Source organism: Cynoglossus semilaevis, chromosome 11, assembly GCF_000523025.1.
Source record: "Cynoglossus semilaevis isolate Cse_v1.0 chromosome 11, Cse_v1.0, whole genome shotgun sequence".
In the NCBI taxonomy this organism is placed as follows: Eukaryota; Metazoa; Chordata; class Actinopteri; order Pleuronectiformes; family Cynoglossidae; genus Cynoglossus; species Cynoglossus semilaevis.
This window is the reverse complement of record NC_024317.1, coordinates 16,130,453-16,151,071: the sequence shown is the minus strand read 5'-3', so window position 1 is coordinate 16,151,071 and position 20,619 is coordinate 16,130,453. Positions and strand designations below refer to the sequence as shown.

Here is a 20,619-nt window from a genome sequence, read left to right as displayed (position 1 = left end):
ATAGTGCCTTCAATTTCTTCTTCTTGTTTTCTTACTCTTCTTTTATTCTCTTTCTTCTTGTTTTTCTAATCATTACTGTTGTTATGTTATTATTAAATAGAATGTTATTGTATAATAACATGTTGTAATGTGTTATGGCAGGATTCAAGGTTTATTGCTGTGAATAGACCATTATATTATTTTTTCACCTTATGTTAAAGTAATGTCCTTCCTTTCCTTTTTTCCTTTCCTTATATACATAGTGACTGCGATTTGTTTGCATAGGAAAGAACTTGACACAATTGTACACATTATTTCGACCATGTTTATTGTTTAATGTTATCTACAAAAAGTTGAAAGAAAAGCAAATACCAAAATTGCAAAAAATATGAGATAGAAATTTCAACTAAAATGGAACATAGACAAACATAAAAGAATAAAATAATTTCTCGTTTTGTAGAAAACGTTGCTCTCAAAAGTGGACCATCGGAAACGGAGCCAATTAAATCACCGTTATACTTTGACAGGCTTAAACATCGGCCAATGGAATCCCCGTAAACATACGAGAGAGAGGCGGGGTTTAGGTTGCTCCTAAGACCCTCAACTCAAGGCGCTTTGTTGTTCCTCCAAGACAGAAAGACGGGTGAAAATCGTGTATTACTTAAAAAACGGTGAAAGTAGAGACATTACAACGCATGGACATTTCCCCTGATAACCGGCCAAACGTGGAGGTGAGCCGCTGTCATTTGGTAGGAAGTTGTGTATTTGTGGAACTGAAGAAGCTGAGCAGCGTTAGCCTCTGCTGATCCAGATTGCAGCGGAAGGAATTCTGGCTCTGTGAAGGCAAGGAATCAACTGGGATGCCTCGCGCAAGTTGGATTAAACTGTATTTTACAGGTGCGCCTGTAACCAACTAAATAACTATGGGTTTGTGTCCTCTTTAACTGAAATCGAAGTGTAAACCCAGTTATTTGGTTGCTGTGTGGTCGTTTTCGCTTCAGTTTAGCGAGTTAGCCACGTAGCCTTCAGTAGGGAGACATTTAAAATGGCGGAGGGCTGTCCCACTCCTCTGGCCTTAGTCTTCATGCTGTTCGCTTTTAGTGCCTGGGCCCTGGACTTTTGTCCGGGACCTTGTTCCTGTACTTATGGACAAGATGATGCCCTTATCTTAGACTGCAACTGGAAGAGGATGTCGACCCCTACACTGGACCCACCGGCTGGGATAACCCAAGTGTAAGTACACAAACCCGCCTGACCGTCATCCACTGATGTTCGTCCTGCACTTAATTGACTACACTGATTTGTTACTAAACCAAGATGAAGACTAAAACAAAACAATAAGTTCCTCCACTCCGCACTTTTTAATGGGTTATGTTCTCTCTTGTATTTTTTGTTTATCTAACACCTATTATATCTATAATGATAATCTAATACAAAGAAAAAATATAAATATTTTTGCCCGATTGGAGTAAGTTTTAATCTAATTTGTGTCATTTGAAAGTTTATTGTGATGTTGTTTATGATATTTAAGGGCACTCTTTTATTTAATATATTTATGTATTTTTCATGTGGTTTGATGACAACTCTTGTACAATGAATAAACAAATTTGTTTGTTTCATAATTCATATAAAGTAACGTTTTGGGTATACAAACATTGTTTATAATTTCGCAGGGATCATGACCAATATTTTTCTCTCTCTACCTTTGGACTACATACATACAGTTTAGAGCCATAACATATTACCTCTAATTTACCATCATGTTAGAAGTAATGTATGTATATATGTAGTATATATTCATGTGATTCTAAATGATGTATTCACTATATATATATTCTTTTAAAGCAAAGCATCGTGTATTTTGTTTTACTAAAAACAGATTGGATTTAAAAATTCTAAAGTTTATGATCAGTTCAATAGGCTGTCTATTATTTGGCAGGTGGTCCCACCTGAAAAAGGACAGCAAAGTAGTGTTTAAGATTTATGATTCATTAGAGCAATGGTTCTTAAAATTGTCACCAGCAACCTATGTTGTAGATTGCTTAAAATATCCACTGCACTCCAAATCAGTGCATGTCACCACTGACAAATGAAGAACATACAGAAATTGAAATTAATTTGTCTCGCTGAACCCCAACCTGCAGTAACCGTGTGGGCTTTGTCTGAGCAAATGCACAAAATTTGAAAAAATGTTTTCAGCATCTGCTGTAATCTCATGTTTTGAAATATTGAGACATTGTCCAAATATTTTGATATCTGAATGTTTGTTAAATACTCAATTAATATTTTTTTTAATTTAATCTCAGCACCATGAATCACAATGATCTGACAGCCCTTCCATCCCTTGGAGATGTTTCTGCAAACATCACTTCAATATCATTGTAAGTATTTCATCTCCTTGAGTTGTTTGTTTTTTGTGCTAAGTACCCAAAACAAATGTATTTGTCTATACGAGGAGACCATCCAAGTGTCTCACCATAGTAAGATGTGTGATTGTAAAGACCAATATGTTTGTTTGTTTCTTTATCCAGAGTCCACAACCGGATCTCAGAACTATCAATGTTTCACCTGCAGCCTTATATTTCATTGGAGACACTGGACCTTACATCCAACTCCATCACTGAGATCAAAGTTGGATCCTTTCCCAATATACAGCTGAAATATCTGTAAGAAAACACTGCTCATTTAAATCATTTCACTCTAATCAATAATTGTGAGGACATTTAATTTAAAGGGGATTTTGTATTGTTTGGGTTTTTGCCTGGAGTGTTGTTAAACCAGCCAAAATAGAAGGATAAGAACAAAAAAAATCAATGTCATTCATTAAATATTTAAGATAAAGAACCACAGTAACATGAAGTTTATGTATTTTCTGTTGGCACACACATATAGTTGTCATATGGTCTTTGGCACAGACCTAACCTTGAATACTTTTAGTCACAAAAACAGTAAACATTCTACTGGGTTATTTAGGGCCTAATATTTCCCCCTCCTTTATCTCATAGGAATTTAAGTAATAACAAAATCAGTGTCCTGGAACCTGGTTGCTTTGAAAACATCTCCAGCACCCTGCTGGTGTTGAAGCTGAACAAAAACAGATTGGTGACGCTTTCTTCCAAAGTCTTCAGACTTCCCCAGCTGCAGTCCCTGTAAGTATTTTCTGATCACCAATCTAAAAGTCTTGATCCATGAGTGATGCTGTTAATAATTGGTAGAGAGATCTGTACACATCATGAAAATGTTTTTGGCACTGTACTCTAGTGAATTGAAGCGGAACAAGATTAAGATAGTTGAGAGCCTTACGTTCAAGGGTATGGACTCCCTAAAGATACTGAAGATGCAGAGGAACAGTATCACCAAGCTCATGGATGGAGCCTTCTTTGGACTTACCAATATCGAAGAACTGTGAGTACAGAGCTTTTTGTAACATTCACTTGTGGTGTTTACACCCCAACACAAGTCTCTGGTATATAATAGTTTATTAATAAAATGATTTGTTAATGATGTTTTGTTTCTTTTGTCTGTGTTTCAGGGAGCTGGAGCACAACAACCTAACAGAGGTCAACAAAGGTTGGCTGTATGGTCTGCGCATGCTGCGTATCCTGAGGGTCAGCCAGAATGCCATTTCCATCATCCGTCCAGATGCCTGGGAGTTTTGCCAAAAGCTAGAAGAACTGTGAGTGTCTTAGCATCAAGTCTAAAAATCCCCCAAAGTCTCCCTGTTTCTTCCTCACCCCTCAAGCTGTAAATTTCATCCTATGTGCTAAAATGGTCATGGGCTCCAGGAGCGTTTTTCATTGTTCTGCATCGTTCTGCTCCCCTCCCCAGTTTCACTGTCATTCTGAAAATGAAAAAAATACATAAACTGAGACTCTTTTTTTGTTTTGCACAGAGACTTGTCCTTTAATCGTTTGACAAGACTTGAAGAGACCGCTTTTGTAGGCCTAAGTTTTCTGGAGAGCCTGAACCTGGAAGAAAACTCTATCAGCCACTTAGGAGAAGGAGTGTTTGGTGGCCTTTCAAGTCTGCAAACCCTGTAAGTGCTTTTTGAACTATTTGTCCTCTGCTTAATGTAAACCGTGCCATGACTTGTTCTTGACTCGTGGACTACAGCAGGATTATATGACTTTTCATAATTAGTTGTAGCACAGTCTAGGTCTCCTTTACTGATGATTCTGAGGATATATAAATCCTGCTTTCCCAGAAAATCATGGAATCATTACACAACAAGTAGAGGCTTTTGATTTCTGTCTGTTGTGTCACAGCAGGAGCAAGCCCAGCCATCCTGCCTGAACTTGAAGTGAGCCTTTCTACTTGTGGAAATCCACAATTTTTAGCAGAAAAAAAATCAAAGGCTTTCCTATCCAGTGCTGTTGCAATTATTGCAAAACTGTGACTATACTGTCTTGTCACACCCACCACAGAGTCAGGTTTATTGCAGTATCGTGGCCGTGCTCATTGAATCACATTGATGAATTGCTTGCTCCTTAATGCATTTTCCTGTGCTTCTCCATGACAGTTGGCATGGATGCTCCATGCATTTTTTTATGCATTTAAAAAAAAAAAAGATTTTTCTATCTCTGTCACTTACTGATGTCAGCTCAGCTGCTGGGAAAGCTGGTGATGGGTTAAAAGCAGAGGTCACATTTGGTTGTGTGCAGTGGTGTGCTGTGTCACAAGTAGTTCACTTTCCTTCCTTCCTTCCTTATTTTACAGCGACATCCGCAACAATGACATCTCCTGGGCCATTGAAGACTCCATTGGTGTATTTAATGGAATGAAAAAGCTGAACACGCTGTAAGAACAAACATTGATGTTAGACTTTTATTTGATTGTGAAAAGTAATGCATGCAATTGTTTCTTTTTATAGAGCAGTTTATTGACAAGATAAAACTTTTTTTGTTGGTTTGATTACTGTCTTCATTTCATTATTAATATCATTTGATATGCTCCAAGTTACCTTGGTAAAGTGTTGGTCACATATTTCATGCTAGACTTTTTGAAAACGTCCGACACACTAGTTCCATTGTTTAGTAAATGCTACGTAAACATATCCAATGAAATCTGCACTTCCAGGATCCTTCAGCAGAACAAAATTAAATCAATCACCAAGAAAGCCTTTGAAGGACTGGATGAACTAGAGAATCTGTGAGTCCACATGAACATTTACCCTAACAGCCAGACTAGGGTTTTCATCAAATCCCACAGTAGCCGTAGCAGTGTCTAATCTGTATTTGCATCCCTTTGCAGGGACCTCAGCAGAAACGGCATCATGTCCATTCACCCAGACGCATTGTCGCACCTGAAACTCAAAACATTGTGAGTAAAACATAAAATGAATCTTAAAGCAAAGACTTTTGAAATCACTTCTGTCTGTGTTTATAGTCTGTGATTCATCACTGAGTTTTTCCCTGTTATCTTAGAATAAAATTCCAAACACTGAAATGTGACAAGTTGATCCACTGTAGCTTTTCTTTAGTTCAAGACTAGGAAAACAAATGAGTCAGTAGGTGCATTAAGAGGCTTGGATAAAATAACAGATACCTGATTTGCAGCAACACATGCTTCGTTAGAACATCTGTCTCCTGACAGTGGGTGTGGAAATCTTCATTCTCTTACTGAGTTTAATCAGCTCGTCTTAGTCGGGGCTTTCAAGCAGTAAGCGGAAATCAAATTACAGTTGACAGCAACAGCTGTCAAAACCACATAAAATTGGTTGTTAAAATTATTTTGTTATTTAATTATTATCTTTTATTGAATGAAAGTATTTGTCTGGCAAGGTAGGGCATTTGTGTACCCAGCGTCTTTGTCAATGCAGCAGTAAAGTAATGCCCATCTGATTGAAGTATAATTTAACACGAAATGTCTTATTATGGCAAAGACTACACTTTTTAATCTCATTTTTGTATAGTGTCAGATTTACTCAAAAACCTTTTATAATCCTGCTCTATTGCGACATTAATTACATAGTTACTTTTTTAATTCGTAAAGTGTCATCAAATGTTGAGGTAAAGTTTATGAATTTATTATTATTTTTTGTTTTTAACATAATTTAATGGGATGTTCTACATGACTGAATGTCTGCCATTACGTTTTCTGTCCTCAGTGTCCTGAACACCAGCAGCTTACTCTGTGACTGCCACATGCAGTGGCTGGGTCCCTGGTTGTCTCAGAGTCTTTTTCAACCATCTGTATCTGCCGTCTGTGCTCATCCTGCAAATCTTCTCGGCCGAAGTGTCCTGACAGTCGGCGCAGAGGAGTTTGTTTGTGGTAAGTCTTTTGTTTTGTTTTTTGTATTGCTACCATTCAGGTTTTTTTGTGTTTGAAGCCATATTTCTCAAAAAATGTATTCAGCATGTATAGACATATACGACCTGGTCAAAGATAGGAAGTTCTTAATGCAAAACACAAATACAGTATCTTAGTTAGTACAGAATGTCCGCAACACTACATATTAACCATTGGAGTCATTTTAATGATGGCAGTAGTCAGTCGTTTTTTTAACACAGTCAGGCTGATATCAGTTGATAGTTCAGAGCCAATGAAAGGAAATGTGGTTTGGAGCCACAGGTTGCAGACCCCTGATGATTTACTTGCAGATTTACAGAGAAAAAAAAAGGTTTGTATGATGAAATTACAAATGTCTTACATCTTGACAGATGATTTCCCCAAGCCTCATATCACAACTCACCCTGAGACCACCGTGGCGCTGAGGGGGAACAATGTGACTCTGATCTGCGTTGCCTATAGTAGCAGTGATTTGCAAATGACCCCAGCTTGGCGGAAGGACGGAGAAGTTCTACATGACCCTGAATTGCAGAATTATGCCCAGTATCAGGAGGGAGAGCTCATCTACACCACCATGCTTCACCTTCTCAATGTCAACTTCACTGATGAAGGCCGTTACCAGTGTGTGGTCTCCAATCACTTTGGCTCCGACTACTCCAACAGAGCCAAACTTACAGTCAATGGTTTGTCTGTTTTTTCATATTAAATCTATTTTTTTTTCTTTGTTTATTTGGGGGTTTTTTAACCTCTTTCGCCAACAAATTGCAGCATTGTTGTAAAGAATTAGAAATTCTATATTTTCTTGTGATTTTATTCCCAATCGGTTCAATTATTGGTCCTACCCTTTCAGAGATGCCGTCATTTCTCAAGACTCCCATGGACCTGACAATTCGAACCGGGACAATGGCCAGACTGGAGTGTGCTGCTGAAGGTCATCCATCACCCCAGATTGCATGGCAGAAGGATGGAGGCACCGATTTCCCTGCTGCCCGAGAGCGAAGGATGCACGTGATGCCCGACGATGACATTTTCTTCATCGCTAATGTAAAGACAGAGGACATGGGGGTCTACAGTTGTACAGCTCAAAACACAGCTGGCAGCCTTTCTGCAAACGCTACTCTGACTGTTCTGGGTGAGTCATTGTGTAAATTACAATGGATATTATGAATGTTTACAAATGAGTCACTACTCTAAAAGGCATCTATTTAGCCTCATTACATACTCATGTTTCCTTGTTATGAACCTGACATTATAAATAAAAGATTTGTCTTGCAAATGTCAAAGAGCCCTTGTTTGTGGCATTATAGTATTGTGCACCTTACAATTTATTTAATAAATGAGTTGGTTTACTGTAAAAGTGTTAACTGCTAGTTTGCTGGTTGCTAGATTACAAATATTTACAAAACTGTGAGACAACAAAAACATCGAGTTTGTCTATATGCATTTAAAAAATGTCCAACTCTTGTTTTTTCTAGAAACTCCAATGTTTGTACGGCCACTAGAGGACAGAATTGTGGCCCATGGGGAAACGGCTGTCCTCCAGTGTATAGCAGGAGGAAGCCCCGCCCCCAGGCTCAACTGGACCAAGGATGATGGACCATTGATACTAACAGAACGCCACTTCTTTGCTGCCGCCAACCAGCTCCTTATCATAGTGGATGCCGGTCCTTCTGATGCGGGAAAGTACACATGCATAATGTCTAACACTCTCGGCACAGAGCGTGGCCACATCTACCTCGGTGTCTCGCCGTCACCAAACTGTGAAACCGCAGCAGGACACGATCAGGACGGCTGGACCACAGTGGGAATCGTGGTGATCGTGGTGGTGTGTTGTGTGGTGGGAACCTCGCTGGTTTGGGTCATTGTCATATATCACATGCGCAGAAAGAGTGAGGACTACAGTATCACCAACACAGGTCAGACAATAGAGACATGTCATTGTCTCTGTCCTTGCTAAAGAGTGGTCCATTAGTGGTGCCTTTTTTGAATTTTTCTTTGGGGACAGGGGTTTGATGTAAAAACACTCAACCTTAAAATTTAATTTATCTGCCTGTCTGTTTCAGATGAAATGAATTTACCAGCAGACATCCCCAGCTACCTGTCCTCCCAGGGAACGCTGTCAGAGCCCCAGGAGGGCTACAGTAACTCGGAGGCTGGCAGCCACCAGCAGCTCATGCCTCCTCTCTCCAATGGATACGTCCATAAAGGAACAGATGGTGAGTAATGCTGGGTTAATTTTTTATCAGTTAAAATATATTAGACATCTTAACATCATAATACCATCATTTTTCTAAAGCTGAGGAAATACTGCATCAGTAAAGGGGCGTCCAGCTGAGGAAATACTGCATCAGTAAAGGTGTAAAAAGTGTAAAAACTGATATTATTCATGGGGATTGTTTCTGTAGTGACACTAGAATAAGGCTGTGCAATTTATTTAATTGAGATTTTGACTCCAATACGAACCAGAAGTTTGAATAAATACTTAGTAGCTATTAGTTATGTGCATAGGATCTTTCAGTATGTTGTGGCAGAGCACTGAAATGTATAAGTAAATAACTATTTTTCTGGTAACTGGTAATATTACTACTTATAATTTATTATCAGTGTCTTATTCATCTTTTATGTTCTAATGTATATATTTTTATATATATGTTATTATTTAGTATTTGTTTGTCAAGAGATTCTGGTAGTAGCCTATATAATTTATTTTATGTTTTATGTGTGTATAGTTTTTTCGCAATATTTGGAGGTAAATAATGGAAAAGGAGAATATTATATTTACTGTTCATTATGTTAAATGAATACAAGGTGTTTTTGGAGTTTATGAGTAATCAAGTAAAAAAAATATTGATTTCAGTGTAAAAAAAATTTGATTATGATTTTTTTTAACATGCAAGAAGCAAATAAAAAAAATGTTACACTGAACACATACATCCCCATACAGTCAGGTGAAAAAAGGTCAATCAGCTGAAGAATAAGATTGATCGTGTCCATTATGTTGTATCTGTTTCATTTCACTGTTATGAATCAAACCCTGACTGATTATCATGAATGTGTCAGGTGTATGTTACGGAGAAATGAGCAGTGAGGTGGAGACGGAAGGGAACGGCATGCTGCATTGTAGAGTCGGTTCTCTGTTCACCGGTCGGAGCAGTTTCCAGCCTGGGGAGACACGAGAGGGACTGACTGGAGTCCCTGCAGGTGATGATGCTTAGTCATATGATTTCCACACCATCACTCTGAGGCAGTTTTGACTTAGCAGTTGTTGTGTAAATTAATTATTTCCTCAGAGGAATAAGGTTTGTGGCAGCCTGTCACACCTTCTCCTGCTTCATTTGTTTTCTGAGTCAGAGAAATTATTATTTTTAATCGGGTAAATACTGTAATTGAATGTTTTTTGTTGAATTTTTTTTTTAAATACCAGAAAATATAAAAGTAAAAATATTATGGTATCATTGAAAAGGTTGAAAAGATTAAAGTCACAGTATTGAAAACCATTATTAAGTCAGTGGTGACTAAATCTTTAAAAAAAATTACTTTGATAACCAGCTAATGTTGTTTAACATGTTTTATATTAAAAAAGTTAACATAAGTGCATACACACATTGATATAATGCAGTTACAAATTTTGAGCTATATCTGGAACATTGAGTCCACGTGGCCACAGGTGCTCTACAGTTAGTAGGTGAATAACTTCCCTTTTATTTCCCAGGTGGCCCTGGTTCACTTGTCATCTGCTCCGACTGCTACGACAACGCTAACATCTACTCCCGCACACGCGAGTACTGCCCATATGCCTACATTGGAGAGGATGACCCGCTGGACAAAGCACTTTCAGGCCAGAAGGAGACTTTCAGTGAACACTCCCAGCACATGGACACAGCACTGGAGAGTCTCCTTAACAACCAGCACCCCTCCGTCTTTCTCAACTCACATGACAAATCTCTGAACAGTCACACTCCACTGGAGCACCATCCTAATGGTGAGTAACAGAACATGTACCTGTGTGTAGACGGACTGAGTTCTTAGGTTAACTTGGTGGTTGTGCCCTCCTTTTATAAATAGGACTGTTGTCTGACTATTGTTTAAAGGTTCAAATAAGAGAGGATGCAATCTGTGAGGACTTTAAAGCAGACCAAACATTTCCGAATGCACCCCTTAAATGAACTGACTATAAAATAAATTTTTGTTTGCAAATGAAAGTGTGTTCTAACCTTGTGCCGTTGTCCTTGCAGATTTCCTCGGTAGAGCATTCTGGGGAGAAGAAGATCTGTCTTCGAAAGGTCGGTCAGGAACGTCCCGACATCCAGTGACTGTTCACAGGACACCTGCTCCGACTTCCACTGCAGATGGAACAGAGGATCACAGTCAAGCAGAGGCGGAGTACTTCCCTAGTCAATGCACACAGGACCACAGAAGTGCCTCTACTAGGACTAAGTCTCAGGAGCACTCTGCTCCTACATAAGTCTTCAGCACTCTTGCCTCTGACTCCTTGTTGCTGCACTCCGCCCCTCTTCTACCCACTACCTCCAAAGATACATTCTGCCAAAGATGCTCTCTTGTATGTTTACATTCCCCTTTTTACATAAGATGACATTGCTGTCATTCTCCACTGTGGAAAAAAAACTCTCCATTGTCACACTAGGGAAATGGACCAGTGATGGAAGTGACCTCCACCTCTGCAGGAACCCTTTCTCCACATCCTTCACCACTCTTTTATTTTCTCTGCTTGAAGAGAAAGCTCTGAATGTATGCTTTAAAGAGCCATGTTGGATGAGATCATGCCTTTAGCGGTTCCACACATCACCACTGGTACCGATATCTGATGGAACAGCTCACATACGTTTTGTAGAAAGGAACATTTTCTCCCAAACAGGGGGAAAAAGAGGTTAATTGGGGGACAGATGTAGTTCCCTCACCAGCAGAGTGTGGTGGTTGATTAATGTATGAACATGGAAAGAAAATGGCCCACATTCCCACAGACGGACTCTGACTGTGCTCTCTTCTGTCCTGATATGCAAATTCCCAAAGACAATGAACACCAAACTAAGGTGAATATTATGAATATATAAGAATATATCCTACATTGTCATTTGTCTATGTGTTAAACGCCTTTATACTTTTCTTTTGTGTTTTCTATTATCTTCATAATAATGAGCAGTTTTTGCACGTGACAATCAGTTTGCTGGGTGTTGTTTTGGATGGCCTTATAAATAGCAGTTCCAAAGAAAAGGTCATGTGACTTAGTATTTTATACGTGGTATGCACTGAATTTTGTTTTGCTCTGCCTTTTCTCATGTCAGGCACTTAAGTTAATGCTGGTAACATTAGGGTTGTCAAATCACGCAGTTGCTGTGGATAAGTTGCAATTAATCAAGATTAATTGTGATAAATCAACATTCCTGAATAAGAATTTTTTTATATATATTGCTGGAACAGAATGTAGTGTAGATGTACGTGTTTTACCCATGCTGGGAGTTGACATAATATTAAGGTGAGTTGTTGAAAAAAAAAATGCTGTGTATGCAGCTAACATTGTGTTTATGGATAGGATATGTGGGTGGATGGTGGAATTAGTGTGTTTTATTCCGTCCATCTGTTAAGTCTGATAAATTTTACCCTGATTCATTCATGCTTCTTATAAGGGTTAATTTTTCTGATTAGAAGAAAACAACTACGTTCATCCACTACATTCTCGCTGCTCTTTTTCAATTTAAAATACTGCAAGGTTCTAATCCCAACTGTAGAAACCCACAGGTCAGGTGACTTCAGTCTAGCATGCTGTTTATTAAGATCACTGTCTTCATTGATTCAAACCAAAAAGTCCTTCCACAGAAAACTGATTACACTTAGTTTTTCACTTGTGACTGTGAAAAATGAGAATGTATTACATGATTTTATGAGTCATTGTTTCTATGTATGTATGTATGTGTACATAAGACTAGTTACCTATTAAATTTGAATTTTTTTCCTGCTACTCCAGTTTCAGAGACGCAGGCTGCAGTAACTTTAAAACACATTATGCCTTTCCTATAGCTGTGTATCTTCTTTATTTGTATTTGTTGTGCATTATGTTTGTGGAGCAACACAAACTCACGATCAGTTCTGTTTTATCACACAGCCTCAAGCTTTTCCATGTTTTCCTAAGAGAAAGGACGGGTCAGTGCAGGAGGGAAAGAATGTGGACAAGTTTTAACACAGTATCAGTAGCTACTCTGAAAAAATATTCCTTATTAATGCTGTTGATGTGATATGAAAAAAAAAAAAAAACAATGTTCCCAGTATCTTTATCAGATTTTCTGGAACGTTTAGTTTATTTGATACATTTGGTGTCTCGATACATGTCTCCATAGGTACGATCCAGGTTTTTTTTTTATTGTTTGGTTCCTTACTGTTATAAGGAATCAATTCAGAATTCCTTTTCATCTCCTTCCATGTGACAGTAGTTAGTATACCATCCAGTGGCCATGTTGTTTCCCATAGGCATGCTGGTCCTGTTAGATAACTGTTAACTGCTGTTAGTGCAAAAATCAGATCAGGAATCATTCAATTCTTTGAAAATGTCTAGTGTCAGACTAGAAAATCTTTTGAGAATTCCAAGAGAAATGTTCCAAAAATTTCCCACTCATTTGTCCATTGTGTCTTATCAACAGCAATTAATTTTTATAACAGGAAATGTTATTAAATGATGCAGAAGGTGTAGCACCGTGACCACCATTCAAATGCATTAGTGTTGAAGCAGGTCCATGTTAACAGACAAGTTGATCAGTTTATTTGGCGTCTGCCTCTACAGCTCTGAGCATTAGCACCTGCAGCTCTTCAACAGCCCGTGCACATATGACCTGCGTGTCAGTCTTGGTTCTTGCGTTTCCTCGTGTTTGTTTAAGCCTTTTCCTCTGAATGTTAAACACATCCGTCTGGTTTTCCTGACCTTCATGATTCCAACACTTGTTTTGTTCATCACCTTTCTGACAAATTACTCAAATATGTCAATGTCCAGTTTTTTTTTTTGTTGTTGTTTTTTTTACCAGCATGTGCATTTGTGTACTTTCATCCTCCAGTTGTTATGAAAGACTTTATACCAAAGTTCAGATGTTTCGTCATCAGTGCTGCTTTAGTATCTTTTTTTTTTTTTTTAATTTTGGTTCTTATTTACTTGTACATTCTGTAAAGCATGTTGTTCTTTTTGTTACATAGCCATTACTCATACATTAAAACATGAATTCTGATGAATTGCTCAGAGTCTCCTTTGTCAGACTAACAAAGTAAAACTTGATTCAACAGTTTGAAGTGAGTTTTAATTTTGTCCATTAGGTTTCAATCAAGAGAAAATTGACGTTACATTCAGGGATGGTGTTTCTAAATATGAGCTGGAGTTAGATGAAATGTTAAATAGAATGTTCAAAAGCTCCTGCAAGACTGTGTTTCCTTTAAGATGAAGTGTTTCTTCACCTCCTTTATTCAACAATTCAATTTCACTCACTGTCTAGTCTGAATCAGTATAAGAAAAGTTAATATTAGTCTGGAAATGCATCAGTGACACGTCAGTTTCGACTGCATGTCAGGAACTGCTGCTCAACCCTGAAGCCTCTGCTGTGGTGTTTTAGTGGGGCTGACAAATGATGAACATTTTAATCTAATTATTTACAGGGTATCTGTGGAATTATCACAGTTAATCAGAAATAATTAAGTAAAGCTAAATCAACTCCTGAAGATTGACAAAAATTAGCTGTAAATTGCCAGAACAGAAAGACAAAAAGACAAAACAGCAGGTAGATTTGTGTTTGCATTTTTTATTTGTGGCTAATCCAAATAATGGAATGTAGCTCTTGTAGAACGTGTGGAGAGTTTCTTTTAAAAACTTTAAAAAACTGACATGACCTGGAGTTGAAGCCTCAACCAACACAAAAAATGATCTTCTCAATAAACGGAATTATTAAAAAAAATCAATTTCCTCACTGGCCCTAGAATATCTCTGCGCCCCTTACAAGGGACTTGCCCCCCACTTTAGGAACCACTCCTCTACATTTTGCCTGGGTAAAGAGATACTGTAGGTGATGCCTCTCTTTCATACTTAGACATATGTATCTGTGATGTTTTTGCTCATATGGAATATTTCACAGGAAATAAACTTTTGTTTGACTTAGAGCAAAGGCGACAACGAAAACATTGTCACCTTTAACAAGACGTGCAAACACTAAGTGGTATCTGTATCGTTAATGTTGGGTAAAAGGCTCATTTTAGTTTTATTTGAGGGATCCATTTTCTCAGAAACATTTGGCAGGAGTTTGACCAATTTTCTCACCGACGTGCTCTTAGCCTGAAGGAGGAAATCGTTAAAGAAAATGACTTTGTGATTACCCACAAAATGCCAAGTTGCTCCTAAAGTGGGGAATTGAAGCCACACACTTTGTCTTCACAAATGAAGAGGGAAAACGCAGACCTTCATGAATGTATGTTCTAATGGTATTTACATTCTGATGTAGGAGAGATTACTTGTAAACCACAGAACATATGGGTTGAACACTCCTTGGTCCCTGTGTGAGGGTGAGTCAACAGACATAATACAATTGTCCATCCATCCATCCATCCATCCATCCATCCATCCATTGTTGCCAAAGTTAGTGTCCAAATATTTTGGTCACGTTGTTGGACTTGGGCATTGCTGTCAGTCAACCAGTTCTAGAGTTTGGGCTAAAAAAAACTTTTAATATAGTAAATGCATATTTAGAAAATAAATATATAATACATGATGGCTAAAAGGGTTTTAAGACAGATGTTATTTCAGCAGAAGAGGCAAAGAAGTCTCAGCCTTTAATGACATGATGTGGAGCCTGGTCCCCTGAGAGTAAGTGACATTTTTATATTGAATTACTTCCAAGTTTAGTAAGTTAAGCTAGAGCAACTGCCGCAGTTTTATTGTTATTAACTTTCAGTACCAATAAATTAATGTCATAAAATTAGCATCTCATCCGGTTTAATGCCAGTGCACACAGGTTAATGTAAATGCATGCGCTTATGCAAAAAACCTGCTGTTCTTTTAGCCCCTTAAGTGTGCGTGGGATTTGCATTGAGATGACAGAACAGTTTCCTCCTGCAATGAAAGGTCATGTTTACAAGACTGGAGCGGCTTCAACATCATGAGAGCATATGCATGGACACACCGACCTGCACAAGAATAAGAGCTGATGCATCACCAGGAGAGAAGAAAAGGAAGCGTACCCACAGGACAACAGTGTGACGGTGAGAAACAAGCTGGTCGTATGGATCACAGACTGCTCAATGCTGCAGCACAGGATCCTGTTGTCACATGTATGTTTGAGACAAATGTTCTGAAACACCTGGGTGTGCAAGGGGTCTGCTCCCCAGTTTGTGAACCATCAGGCTATGAGAACACCTATATCTAAGGATGTTACAAAAATAGTCTAAATAATCTAAAATTACATTAAATTTGAAACTTGGTAAGAAAAAAGTCATTATGAAAATGAGAAAAAATTGTAAATGGTTGAGAATAAAGAAAGAAAATGTGTGCAAATTAAATGAATTTCATAAACTTCATTTTGAAAATTTTTCCCTTTTCCCTCAATAAAACTTATTTAAATTTTGCCAATACAAATAAAGGTAAATTATTATTATTATTATTATTATTATTATTATTATTATTATTATTATTATTATTAATAATAATAATAATAATAATTTGACATTTCAAGATGCTGTCAGCAGGTGGAGCTATAGAAACGTCAGCCGTGCTCGGAATTTCCTCCCAACAACAACACAGTATATTTACATCAGTGTACAAATTAAAGGCCTGAAATGTGTGTAATCTGTTCTGCACGCTTTATATCAGGGATTACACGCCCATGTGCGTCTGGACTCCTTCTTTATGCTTCACTAATTCTGCTTAACAAGCAGGATAACAATGACATTAAAGCTGGGATGGAGGAAAAGCCCTTGACCATAAGTCGGTGAATCTTTTATTTGTCGTTCAGCACCACAGGACACCGGAAGATGAAGTTTGCGTGGGGTTCCAGAAACGCCGCTGCCGTCGCTCCTGCTGCTGCTGCGTAAAAGGGGCGTTCCGCAGCCTGGAAGCGTCTCTCCCTGTTGGCGGCGGCAGGTGTGCTGGGTTGAAACCTGTGGCAGACCAAACGCTCACAGATGTCTCCCACCTCAGTCAACATGGGCTGGATTCTCTCAGCTGCATGAACCGCCCTTCACAGTCGCAGCCTGCCCACACAGGTGTGAGAGATTTGTCGTTGACGCGCCTCACTTCAGCGACAGACAGTCGTCCGTCTGCCGTCGACCTGGTAAACCCTCAGTGTTTACGTGCAGTTTGGGACCGTGTGGCTGCTCCAGACACGGAGCGACGCGCGGGTTTGATGTCGGAGTGACAATAAAACCCTTATTGTTGCGTTTTTCGCCCGTCGCGCCGCTGACAACTTGTGTTTTACGCACAAGCAGCGTCTGGAATTACCGCAACCTGGCAACTGTGGCACCGCGGAGCACCAAGCCCCGGGAGGACGGCGGAGCCCCACGAGTGTATGTCGTCCTCGGTAACAGCGGCAAGATGAGATCTCCAGTCGGCCGGGAGAAACGCTGTGGAAAATTTATTTGGCTGCGCCACTTCGCGCTTATTTAACTCCTGCAAACCGAAGGCGAATATTACCAGTCAAACAATTCGTTGCTCGTACAGGGAGCCACCATGTCCAGAACGCTTAAGAAGAAGAAACACTGGTCCAATAAAGTGGTGGAGTGCGCGGTGTCATGGGGGAACCTGGGGGACTTCGGCTCCGTGGTGGAGGTTCTAGGAGGAGCAGAGCTGGGACAGTTCCCTCATCTGGGCCAGATGAAGCTGGACGTGCTGGTATGTCACGTCGGGAAGCTGCCCTACTACGGGGACGTGTTGTTGGAGGTGAACGGGACGCCCGTCAGTGGACTTACAAACCGTGACACCCTGGCTGTCATCCGCCACTTTCGGGAGCCGGTTCGTCTAAAGACCGTCAAACCAGGTGCGTCCTCAGGTTTTTATTTTTGTTTGCTCATTGCTGGTCTGTTTCTGTGGCGCCTGAGCTGTTTGTTAGATGAATTTGTTGATAAGTGGCCAGTGTCAACACTGAAAATCTGATGACAGGTTTCAAAGAACCTCAGACACAGCAGATTATTGATGTTGTTCTGCAAAACTGATGAGTGCAGACAGGAAGTAGTTTTCATCCTTCGTCAAAGTGGACTAAGTCCATGCAAACGTACAATCACGATAAAACACAAGGATAAAGTCGGTAACATCCTGTCCCTGTTCATAATGCACTCCTTCTGTACTGTCCCCCGTTCTAATTGCCCAGTTGCCCCATTACTGTTCAGGAAGATCAAACAGTGATAATGGTAGTAATGGCATGTAGCCCATTTAGAATCTTCTAGGCTAAGTGCACTTACATGCATAGAAAAAAGCCTAATTACATCCTCCATTATTCAGACTCCTGTGTTGCCCATTGGCCACAGCAGCCATAGAGTAGTTATCTGTGTTGTATTCCGTTGTCCCATCTTCCCACATCCAGCCCCCAGAGGAGGCTGTCTGCAACTTCCAGACACTGATAATGAGGTCTAATGGCCCGGTGATGCTGCTGCAGCCTGTGCTCTACCTACAGGGCTTCAGTGGCGGAGGTGGCTGGATGGGAGAGAGACGCGTGATCATGTGCACAGGACATGGACACACTTTTATGATGTGCTGTATTATCTGCTGCAGTGCCTGATCTAAAGGTTACATTAGCAACAGCAGCTGAGTTCTCTGGAAACCCCAGGGCGTCCTGGAGGATCAGCTGCATTTTTGAGGTGTGTGTGATTGTGTGTGTGTGTGTGTGTGTCTTCCAGTATGTTTTTTTTTGTTTTATTTATAGTTTAGTTTAGCAAGTGTTTAATGAGCAATGACAAAGTTGGGTTGTAAGTAGAGCATTTTCTTTCCAACCAATGCTGACGGCTGATTGGTCCGCCTGGCAGATACTGATATGACGATGTTGATCTTTAAAAAATGTTTTGAGAAATAGTCATCTTCATATACAGACATGATGGTAGAGAAAGGTTCAGTTGGGATGTTTTGTCTGACCAAAAACAAAACTCGAACATGAGCAAACAAGTTAAATGTGAATACATCTTCAAGCTCTATGCAAATCTAACATATGGTTGTCAAACATTCTCCCTCCTTTTACTACTTTTAGCCTCTGTGCTATCTTCTGATGTGGACACAGGTGTGTCGTACTCACTGCAACTTTTTGCAAAATACAGTATGAAGAAAAAACAACTTTTGAATGTGTTATTGAATTTGTTGTGCTAAATTGTTTTTCTTCTCTCCCAATTCGTGCTATGCATATGTTGTGGGCCTCCTGGTAAAGAACATCCAAACTGCTGAAAACATGCGCTTGTTAGCTGTTTTAGCTCAAAAGCTAAAGACCCAAGCGTTACACCAGCAGACTGCAGGCTACCTTGAGATAATTTCTCACATCTGATATTATGGTTGTGTGAACATGAAGATGTGTGTCTGTGACATGTCATTTTCCAGAGGTCCTTTCACCAAACCCTCTTCCCAACCATCTGTTGATGATAAATAAAGAGCAGGGTCTGCCTTTAGCATGAGCGGCTTCTGCTCTGTGGGTAAACACTAGGTGGCAACACCAGCAAAACTCCTCAGCCTGTATGACAGTTCTTCACTGACACCAGTAAATTTCAGATGTCCACATGCTGCTTGACTAATCAAATGTGAAGTTGCAACTCTCTTCTGTGTGTGTGTGTGCGCTTGTGTGTGTGCATACATGCAGGGTGGAAAAAGGCCTGGCGAAGCCCCTGGCATCAGCATACAGATGGGGTTGTTATATTGTATGATTGCGTACCTCGTGCATGGACGCATTTCTGCGATGTGTGTATAACATTCCTGTGTGGTAGCCTCATGTTTAATTCACACCTCCTGCATAATTGAGTTAGCCAGTGGATTCTCTCAGATGGAAGTTGTGGGCCTGGAGGATCAGCTGTTAGCAGGAAGCCCAGTCCGCCGTGATGACATGACCGTGCCTGGCAGCCCCGGCCGTGCTCCTGGAGGCTGCCAGATGTTGCCCTCCACTGCCCTTTCAGAGATTCTTCCATTCTGTACCTGAATCTGCTGGGTTTGATCCACATTTTGGGTAAAGAGTGGGTTGAGATAGAGCAAAGGCGGGGATGTGAGGCAGGGATTGGAAGAGACAGAATGCAAGATGCAAGTCTCTGTGGAGACTATTATCTATCTTGGCTATTGATCGTAAGGGAGTTTCGGCTGAAAGAGCTCTTTTTCTATAGTTGCATCATATACTCTCCCAGGGCTGCCCATATATTCCCACATACATGGCTTCTTATTGGGTGTGACCTGTGAAGTCTCCTGATGGTGGATTTGCCATCGGGGGTGCTACATACCAGCTGCTTGACTTTAACTAGCTGTTGTATCATCTCAAACATTCTCCTCTGCCATCAAAAAGACATATTTGCCCAGAAAACTGCTTTCCTCTGGATCGTTTCTATATGCAGCACTCGTCCATCAGACCTGGAGATATTTATGCACTATGGCTAACCATCCCATTGGCTCAGCAGCAACTAAATCTCCCAAATCACTCTTTTTTTTCTCATCTTGATGCAGCGTTTTAAATGCAGCAGATGGTCATGACAGTACCTAAAAGTCAAAAGACTCACCGAGTTGGTGTCAAGCGATTGGCCGGTTGTTTTTTTGGGCTGTGTTAAAGAGCAGTTAACTTCAATCCCCCTTGACTCTGTGTACTGAAGCTGAAACTCAAAAATTGTGCCGTGAAAGTTTATATAAGGTGGATGTGTCCATTTTTGACATTTTCTTTAAATAAGCCGGGCTACACTTCTGTGAAAAGCTCTGTGTGCAGTACAGGGATCTATTTCTGCTGGAATCCCCAGCTGAGGATCAGCAAAAGCTTCCTGTCGAAAAACCTCATAAATGACAGGCCAAATTATTTTTTACTGCAGCAGTTTTTTTTCCTCTGTCCCGAGAATTCGACTATCAGACATAAGATTAAAGAAAATCAAATCACTCTCCTGCAATGGTGTGTTGGCAGTTTGTTATCAAATCATCATCGGATTTGGTTCAAATTGAACTGAAAACACTTCGATGATTCCTGGTACAGTTACTGCTCTAACTGTGTACCAAACAGATAATGACTCTGAGAGACGTCAAAAGAGACACACATAAAAATAATATATATGTGTATACAGTATATAGTATATATGCACCATCCCATATGTTTCCCAGCTGTGTAGGGAGGCTCAGATTGACAGTTCGACACCAGTCCTATTAAAAAGCACAGAGTAGTC

General features: G+C 39.9%; 2 protein-coding genes across 2 annotated transcripts in view; both read left to right on the top strand.

The window, feature by feature from the left end:
* The first annotated feature begins 499 nt into the window (after positions 1 to 499).
* On the top strand, positions 500 to 12,963 carry lrig2 (leucine-rich repeats and immunoglobulin-like domains 2). The gene is made up of 18 exons (XM_008320928.3): positions 500 to 1,212; positions 2,286 to 2,360; positions 2,511 to 2,645; positions 2,985 to 3,128; positions 3,241 to 3,384; positions 3,512 to 3,655; positions 3,872 to 4,015; positions 4,696 to 4,776; positions 5,056 to 5,127; positions 5,230 to 5,298; positions 6,086 to 6,249; positions 6,639 to 6,950; positions 7,118 to 7,399; positions 7,743 to 8,183; positions 8,331 to 8,483; positions 9,328 to 9,468; positions 9,980 to 10,249; positions 10,503 to 12,963. The coding sequence occupies exons 1-18, from the start codon at positions 1,025 to 1,027 to the stop codon at positions 10,730 to 10,732; spliced, it is 3,189 nt and encodes a 1,062-aa protein (XP_008319150.1). The 5' UTR covers positions 500 to 1,024; the 3' UTR covers positions 10,733 to 12,963.
* Positions 12,964 to 16,086: 3,123 nt separating this feature from the next.
* The window catches only part of magi3b (membrane associated guanylate kinase, WW and PDZ domain containing 3b), a 120,757-nt gene continuing 116,224 nt past the window's right edge, over positions 16,087 to 20,619 (top strand). The window contains exon 1 of the mRNA XM_025059773.1: positions 16,087 to 17,279. Coding sequence (XP_024915541.1) covers positions 16,973 to 17,279 — 307 coding nt within the window. The 5' untranslated portion in view covers positions 16,087 to 16,972. The remainder of the gene's footprint in view (positions 17,280 to 20,619) is intronic.